The sequence below is a fragment of the Trichechus manatus genome, unplaced genomic scaffold (genome assembly GCF_000243295.1).
Source record: "Trichechus manatus latirostris isolate Lorelei unplaced genomic scaffold, TriManLat1.0 scaffold00063, whole genome shotgun sequence".
NCBI lineage: Eukaryota > Metazoa > Chordata > Mammalia > Sirenia > Trichechidae > Trichechus > Trichechus manatus.
The window spans coordinates 574,663-583,658 of record NW_004443999.1 but is presented as its reverse complement, the minus strand read 5'-3'; the positions used below and the strand labels follow the sequence as shown (position 1 = coordinate 583,658).

Genomic DNA, 8,996 nt, shown 5'->3' with positions numbered 1-8,996 from the left:
TGTATATTAATCTTGTATCCTGCAACCTTGCTATAACTGCTTATTCATTCTAGTTTTTTGTCGAGTCTTTGGGATTTTCTGCATAATCATATCATCTGCAAACAAAGTTTTCTTTCTTCCTTCCCAATCTATATACCTTTTATTTCTTTTTCTTGTCTTATTGCATTAGCTAGGACTTTCAGTATGATGTTGAATAGGAGTGGTGAGATGGGAAATCCTTACCTTGCTCCCCATCTTAGGGGTAAAGCATCTAGTTTCTCACCCTTAAATATGATGTTTGCTGTAGGTTTTTGGTAAATGTTTTCCATCAAGTTGAGGAAATTCTCCAAAGTAAGATTTCAAAAAATTTTATTTTCAAAAACTAAAGTAGAACAAATCTGTCATTTTGCTTAAAAATGATGTTTAAGTAACAGAGATTAATTCTTGTTTGAAAGTTGTTGCCTTCATTATTCTTTGAGGAAAATGATTTTATCCAAATTAATGCACTACACTGACTGTTAGGTGTTAACGAGTAAAATAGAGACTAACTGTTCACCTCAGTAGCCATTCTATAAAAACAACTTACTGACACAGTTGTTCAATAGAAGTTTCAGGAAGAAATATGTTAAACAGAAAACTTTTTTCATAGGATAAAATGATTGATAGAGAAAAATTAAGCAAGACTTAAAACAAAGTAAAGTATAATGCCATTACTTTTATTTAAAGTGAGACAAGAAAAATTAAATGTACTTGCGTTTAAATTAAGCAGAAAGAGGATAAGAGCAATGTACTCTGTGGTCATCACAGTGATGGTGTTAACCAGGGCACAGGGCCTGATGAGACATTTTTGTTCTCCCTTACGGGGATAAGCCTGCCAAACAGATGGCACAGACATAAGATAGATCAGATAATCTCCCCAGGTGTGGAAGAGAAACATAGCCAAATTCCTACAGTCTAATCACTCATTATTCATGACCACTATCAACCTGCTTACACATGTTATTTTATCATCTTTTTTCATTTCAATGTACTTGCACTGCAATTTAATTACAAGTTGAAGTTTACAGACTGATTTATACTGAATGCACTTCATATAAGCTGCTCCTTAATGTCATATGGGAAAGCAGAATAATCACATGTCTAATTTGCCTCTACATCCAACTTTTAGGAAGTTTTCCTGTAGACTGAAACGCCATTGATGGAATTTAGACACTAATGATCTTTATTTATAAGGGGCCTGGGGATTCTTGACCTTATCTACATGAGGCTTTTCTTCCATGATTACATCTGTACCCTTCGTTCTGAGTCTGCTGCATTGCCCACTAAACACAAAAACTAGATGTAAACATTTTTAGTTCCATTATGTGGCTAGCACAGAGGGTTCTATGGTAGGAGCTTCAATATTTGTTGAAAAGGAGTAAATTTTTAAAATATATGTTTTATCAAAATAAAAAGTTTTATTTTTATAAGAAACAAGAAAATGAAAAAGCTAATGAAATTATATATAAAGAAATTACAGGGATAGCCTCTATACCCTACTGTTGATTGGTTCAAGAGCTCACAGGGCCTCAGGTTATAACATAACGCGTCAGTCCTCCCCCTCGAACTTCTGAGAGCCTCTTGCAGTGTCGTAAAATATTCAGTATCACGTGAAACCTCTTGTCAACTTTCAAAGCAGTGAACTCCTTTATGTCTGCTTCCACTATAAAAAAAAGACCTAAAAATAGATATTAGTGCTAATTTTTATAGGGCCAACTTTCAAGATGAGTCTTTAATGCATTAAACTGTGACTATGAATGGCATTAATTGCCATTATCATTATTCAACAAAAGCAAAAACTGGTATTCTTTCTAAAATAATAATTACTCTATCAACTGACGTTGCACGATATTTACTGTACCATTTCAGAAATGTAGTCCTGCTTATTATATCACTAGTTGCCTATTGGTGTGTCTTGAACAATACACTTTTCAAGAAGCATTATGGTGCAGTGGTTAAGAACATGAAATCCAGAGTGGCTCTATCACTCAACTTGCTGACTTTGGGCAAGTTACTTAAGTTCTTTTTGCCTAGTCTTCAAAATGGCAGTTACAATAGTACCTACCTCTTAATGATATTATGAGGACTAATGCTCTATCTGGCACATAGTAAGTGCTACATAAGTGTGACCAACTGTCATTATTACTATTCTAATTCACAGAATATTGGGTATAGTTCCACAACAGAATCTAGAGCAGTATTTCTCAGCCACAGCACTACTGACATATTGTGTCTGATAATTCTTTTCTTTTCGTGTGGGGCTGTTCTATGCATTGTATAACATTTTAGTAGCATTCCTGGCGTCTACCCATTAGATGCTAGTAGCATCCCTATACCAGTTATAACAACACAAATGTCTCCAGACAGTGACAAGTGTCCCTGGTAGGCAAAAACTGCTTCCACTGAGAACTACCTCTCAAGATTAGAATTTTCTGGTTTCTCATAATTAAGTTATATGCCAAACAGTTGACATGTACATATATATATGCTATCATTTTACCTTTGGTATCCTTTGTTTCTTCTTCAATAAATCTGTGATAGAGGTTTCTGGCCACAGAACTCATAGGCTTTTTTGGCTGATGTAAGATCTTATATTTACTAGCTACTGCCTTGTTGATTTCTTTAATAATATCGTTAATTTGACAATAGGTTAAGCGGGATTTCATGTACCTATAAAAAAGTATATGGTTAGTTTTCTTTTTAAAGAATCATCAAACAAAATTATTTTCTTTGAAAAATGAAAGTATGATTTTGTAAAATAGTAAAGCTATACTACCCTTTATGAAAACAATTTCATATCACCTTCCAAATAAACCTGAGATATCTCAACAGCTGAAAAATTAGAGATGGCAACATATCAGTGCTTATCTTGCCTAATTATGTGACCAGTTCCTAGAGACTCAGTGTGGACTAACTTGAGAGTTCAAAATTCTAGGGACCCAGTTGTTTGTTTTATTTATTTTTATTTTTATTTTTTTTTAGTGTGGGGGAGGGAAACCCTGGTGGCATAGTGGTTAAGAACTATGGCTGCTAACCAAAAGGTCGGCAGTTGGAATCCGCCAGGCGCTCCTTGGAAACTGTGGGGCAGTTCTAGTCTGTCCTATAGGGTCGCTATGAGTCAGATTGACTTCACGGCAACAGGTTTGGTTTCCTTTTGTTGGGGGAGAGGGCAAACTTTCCTGAGTTTTACCTCCAGGAGCTCCCCAGGGTCTCATGGTGAAAATCAGAGAAAAATTCCCTAGGGCTTCAGGCAGGGAAGGGTAAAGGTAACCATTTTGAAATAAGTCCAGGGAAAAAGTAACCATTTTGAAATATGCCCAAAGCCAGAGCATTCTATTCTCCATAACAAAGACAGGCCCTCAAGGGAAACTACTTTACCAGAGCCTTATCCTACCTAGGCAATTAGACAATATCAGTCCCCCTCTACCCTTCTTGTCTCACCTAAAGGCGGGGGAGGGGGACGGCTAAGAAACACTTCTGAAGGTCAAGGCCCAGGGGCTCAGGTCCACTTATAAAACTTAGATTTAATTATAAGATTATAGACATCAACAGGTCTCCAGTATAATAGTGGATTACAGTTGAGAGAGGTGCAAGATGCAGAATTTATGTAAGGATTTTCTAGGGAACTCCAAACACAACAAAAGAAACAACAGGAACACTAGAGGATACTGAAGTCTCTGACACCTACAGCTACAACAAGAATTAAACACTGCCCAGCTTTTGGCCAAATAAACATAAAACCTCACACTAAAGTTCCATCTACTTCAATCCTCATAGCGAGACTGAATACATCATGGCCACCTTTCAACAAAAAATTATGAGGTATACTGAAAGGCAAGAGAAAACACAGTCTGAAGAGAAAAGGCAAGCATCAGAATGAGACTCAGATATTGCAGATTTCTGAAGTATTAAACCAGTAATTTAAAATAACTATGATTAACATGTTAAGGATTCTAATGGAAAAAGTACATGACATGGAAGAATAGATGGGTAATGTAAACAGTAACAGAAAGGAAGAATGCCTTTGATGGGCTCATCAGTAGACTGGACGTGGCCAAGGAAAGAATCAGTGAGCTTGAAGATATTTCAATAAAAACTTCCCAAACTGAAATGCAAGGAGAAAACAAAACAAAAAGAAAAAAGAAACAGAATATCCAAGAACTGTGGGACAATTACAAAGGTGTAATCTGGGTAATGGAAATACCAGGAGGAGAAAAAAGAGAGATGAGCAGAAGAAATATTTTAAGTAATAATGGCTAAGAACTTTCCAAAATTAATAACTGACATCAAACCACAGATCTAGGAAGCTCAGAGAACATCTAGCAGACAAATACCAAAAAATCTACACCTAGGCATATCATATACAAACTGCAGAAAACCAAAGACAAAGAAAAAACCTTGAAAGAAGTCAGAAGGAAAAAAAAAAAAAACCTTACCTGTATAGGGACAAGGATGAGAATTACATTGGACATCTCATCAGAAATCATGCCAACAAAAAGAGAGCAGAGTAAAATATTTAAAGTGTTGAAAGAAAAAACTCACCAACCTAAAATTCTATATCCAGTGAAAATTATCCTTAAAACTGAAAGGGAAATGAAGACTTTCTCAGGTAAACAAAAACTAGGGAGTCAATTGCCAGCAGACCTGCCCCTCAAGAAATATCAAAAGAAGTTTTTCAGGGAAAAGGAATGGGATATAGGTTAGAAGCTCCGATCTACATAAAGAAAGGAAGAACATCAGAGGAGGAATAAATGATGGTAAAATAAAATCTTTTTTCTTATTTCTCAATTGAGCTAGTAAATCCTTCATCAAAATAATAAGAGCAACACTGTATTAGGTGATTACAGCTTATAGGTAAGTTAAACAAATGACAGCAATATTATAAGGAATGGGAGACAGGACTTGGGAATACTGTGTTATAAGGTACCTGCAGTACCCAGGAAGTGGTATAGTGTTATTTGAAAGTGGACTTATATTAGTTGTAGATGCATATTGCAAACTCTAGGGCAATCACTAAAAATATTTTTTAAAAGAATTATAATTGATATGTAAGAGAGGAGAGAATTAGAATCATAAAATGCTTGATTAAAACAAGATAAGGCAGAAAAAGGGGAAGATAAAAAAAGAAAGAACTAATACAACAAATAGAAAACAGTTACAAACATGGTAGATATTAAACCAACAATATCAATAATCACTTTAAATGTGAATGTTCTAAATATACCAATTAAAAAATAGAGTACATAAAAAAATGACATGCAACTATATACTGTCTTCAAGAAACTCACTTTAAATATAGACTCTAATAGGTTAAAAGTAAAAGGATGAAAATGGTACAACCATTTTGGAAAATGATTTGGTGCTTCCTTAAAAAGCTAGATATAGAAATACCATACGATCCAGCAATCCCACTTCTAGGAATATATCCAAGAGAAATAAGAGCTATCACATGAATAGACAGACACACACCCATGTTCATTGCAGCACTATTCACAATAGCAAAAAGATGGAAAACAACCTAAATGCCCATCAACAGATGAATGGATAAATAAAGTATGGTACATACACACAATGAAATACCATGCAACAATAAAGAACAATGATGAATCTGCAAAACATCTCACAACATGGATGAATCTGGAGGGCATTATGCTGAGTGAAATTAGTCACAAAAGGACAAATATTTACGAGACCATTATTATAAGAATTCAAGAAAAGGTTTAAACACAGAAAAAAGCATTCTTTGATGGTTACAGGGGTGAAGAGGGAGGGGAAGGAGAAATCACTAACTAGATGGTAGACAAGGATCAACTTTGGTGAAGGGAAGGACAACACACAATACAGGGGAAGTCAGCACAACTGGACCAGAGCAAAAGCTAAGAAATTTCCTGGACAGATCCAAACACTTGAGGGGCAGAATAGCTAGGGCTGGAGCCACGGGACCATAGTTTCAGGGACATCTAGGTCAATTGGCATAAAAGCTTGCAAGTGGCCATCTAATTCAATTAATTGGTCCCATCCCACTTGGAGCAAAGGAGAATGAAGAAAACCAAAGACACAAGGAAAATACTAGCCCAAACAACTAAAGGACCACATGAATCAGAGACTTCACCAGCTTGAGACCAGAAGAACTAGATGGTGCCTGGCTACCACCAATGACTGCTCTGACAAGGAACACAACAGAGAGTCCCTGACAGAGCAGGAGAAAAATGTGGAGCAGAACTCAAATTCACGTAAAAAGACCAGACTTAATGGTCTGACTGAGACCAGAGGAACCCCTAAAGCCATGGCCCCTGGACACAGTGTTAACCCAGAACTGAAACCATTCCCAAAGCCCACTCTTCAGACAAAGATTAGACAGGACTATAAAGCAAAAAATAATACACGTGAGGAATGTGCTTCTTAGTTCAATCAGATATACAAGACCAAATGGGCAGCTCCCGTCCAAAAGCAGGATGAGAAGGCAGGAAGGGACAGGAACTGATCAAATGGACACAGGGAACCCGGGGTGGAAAGGGAGAGTGTGCTGTCACATTGTGGGGATTGCAACTAATGTCACAAAACAATATGTGTATAAATTCTTGTGTGAGAGATTAACTTGCGCTGTAAACTTTCACCTAAAGCACAATAAAAAAAAGAAGTAAAATGATGAAGAAAGATATACCATGCTAACGTTAATTAAAAGAAAGCTGGAGTATATATATTAATTTCAGACAAAGCAGACTTTAGAACAAGGAAAATTATCAAGTATAAAGAAGGATATTACTGAATGATAAAGGTGTTGGTCAAGTCTCCAAGAAGATATGTTGTTGTTAGGTGCTGTCGAGTTGGTTCCAACTCATAGCGACCCTATAGGACAGAGCAGAACTGCCCCATAGGGTTTCCAAGGAGTGGCTGGTGAATTTGAACTGTTGACCTTTTGGTTAGCAGCCAAGCTCTTAACCACTATGCCACCAGGGCTCCATCCAAGAAGATATAGCTACCCTTAATATGTATGTACCTAGCAACAAAGTGTCAAAATACACGAGGCACAACTGCTGGAACTGCAAGGAGAAATAGGCAAATACACTATTATAGTTGGAGACTTCAACAACCCTCTCTCAGTAACAGATAGATCCAGTAGGCAGAAAATCAGTAATGATATAGTTGAACTGAACATCACCATCCATCAACTGGATTTAATTGGCATTTATAGAATACTTCATCCAACAATAGCAGAATACACATTCTTCTCAAGTTCACGTGGAACATTTCACCAAGATAAACCACATTCTGGGACATAAATCATACTTTATCAAATTTAACAGAATATAAATCGTACAAAGTATGCTTTCAGACCACAATGGAATTAAACTAGAAATCAATAACAGAAAGATAACTAGAAAATCCCAAAATATTTGGAGATTAAACAATATACTTCTAAATAACACATGAATCAAGAAAGTCATCTCAAAAGAAATTAAAACATATTTTGAAGTGAAGGAAAATGAAAACACAATTTATCAAAATTTGTGGAGTAACCCTTATCAACTGTTGGTGAGAATGCAAAATGGTATAGCCACTGCAGAAAACAGTTTGGCAGTTCCCCAAAAAGTTAAACACAGAACTACCATATGACCCAGCAATTTCACTCCTAGGTATACACCCAAAAGACTTGAAAGCAGTGATGCAAACAGACAAGTGTACACCAACGTTCACTGCCGCACTATTCATAAAAGCTGAAAGGTAGAAACAACTTATATGTTCATCCATGGATGAATGGATAAACAAAATGTGGTACATACGATGGAATACTACTCAATCATAAAGAGAAATGAAGTCCTGATACGTGCTACAACATGGATGATGAACCTTGAGAACATTATGCTGAATGAAATAAGTCCATCGCAAAAGGACAAATATTGTATGATCTCACTTACATGAAATAACAAGAGTAGGCAAATGTATAGAAACCAAGGTGGGAGGGAGGGGGAAAGAGAGGGCCACTGTTTGGGAAGCAGTATGTTTCTGTTTATGGTGATGGGAAATTTGGTAACGATTATGGGTGATGGTTGTACAACATGATTAATGTAGCTGATATCAATAATTGAACACCTGAAAAATGTTGAATTGGCAAATGTTGTGTTATAAGTATTTTTACAAGAAATAAAAAAAATTTGTAGAGTGCTAAAGGGAAATTAATAGCATTGAATGCATATATTAGAAAAGAAGAAATATCTAAAATCAATAACCTAAGATTCCACCTTAGGAAACTAGAGAAAGAAGAGCAATATAAACCTAAAGCAAGAACAAAAGAAATAGTAAAAATTAGAGCAGAAACCAATGAAATTGGAAACACAAAAAACAATGGAGAAAATCAGTGAAGCCAAAAGCTGGTTGTTGAAAAGATCAATAAAATTGATAAATCTCTACCAGGTTAACCAAGCAAAAGAGAAGACAAAAATTGTTTATATCAGAAATGAAAGAGAGGCTATCACTAATGATCCCATGGACATTAAAAGAATGTTGTTGTTGTTATTAGTTGCCATCAAGTCAATTGCAACTCATGGTAACCCCATGAGAAGTACTGCTCTACAGAGTTTTCAAGGCTGTGACTATTTGGAAGCAGATTGTCAGGCCTGTCTTCTGAGGCACCTCTGGGTGAATTTGCTTCTAGAAAATAGAAGCAGAGGGAACACTTCCTAATTCATTCTATGAGGCCAGCATTACCTAATCACAAAGATGTTAAAAGAACGGTAAACTACAGACCAATATCTTTCATGAATATAGACACAAAAATCCTCACAAAATATTAGTAAATCAAGTCCAACAATGCATAAAAAATTATATACCATGACCAAGTAGGATTTATTCCAGGTATGCATGGCTAGTTCAACATTCAAAAATCAATTAATGTAAATCCATCACATGAACAGGCTAAAGAAGAAAAATCGTATGATCATACCAATAGATGCCGAAAAAGCATTTGACAAAACCCA

At 36.0% G+C, this 8,996-nt stretch overlaps 1 protein-coding gene across 3 annotated transcripts in view; it reads right to left on the bottom strand.

Annotated features, from left to right (window-relative positions):
• Nucleotides 1-691: 691 nt before the first annotated feature.
• The window catches only part of SKA1 (spindle and kinetochore associated complex subunit 1), a 22,788-nt gene continuing 14,483 nt past the window's right edge, over nucleotides 692-8,996 (bottom strand). The window contains exons 6-8 of one of the 3 annotated variants that reach the window (XM_023733932.1): nucleotides 2,519-2,688; nucleotides 1,514-1,696; nucleotides 692-850 (exon numbers count right to left, since the gene is read on the bottom strand). In XM_023733932.1, coding sequence (XP_023589700.1) covers nucleotides 1,548-1,696; nucleotides 2,519-2,688 — 319 coding nt within the window. In that variant the 3' untranslated portion in view covers nucleotides 692-850; nucleotides 1,514-1,547. Of the gene's footprint in view, nucleotides 1,697-2,518; nucleotides 2,689-8,996 lie in introns of all 3 variants that reach the window. The other 2 variants (XM_004379232.2, XM_023733931.1) reach the window with 2 other exon arrangements.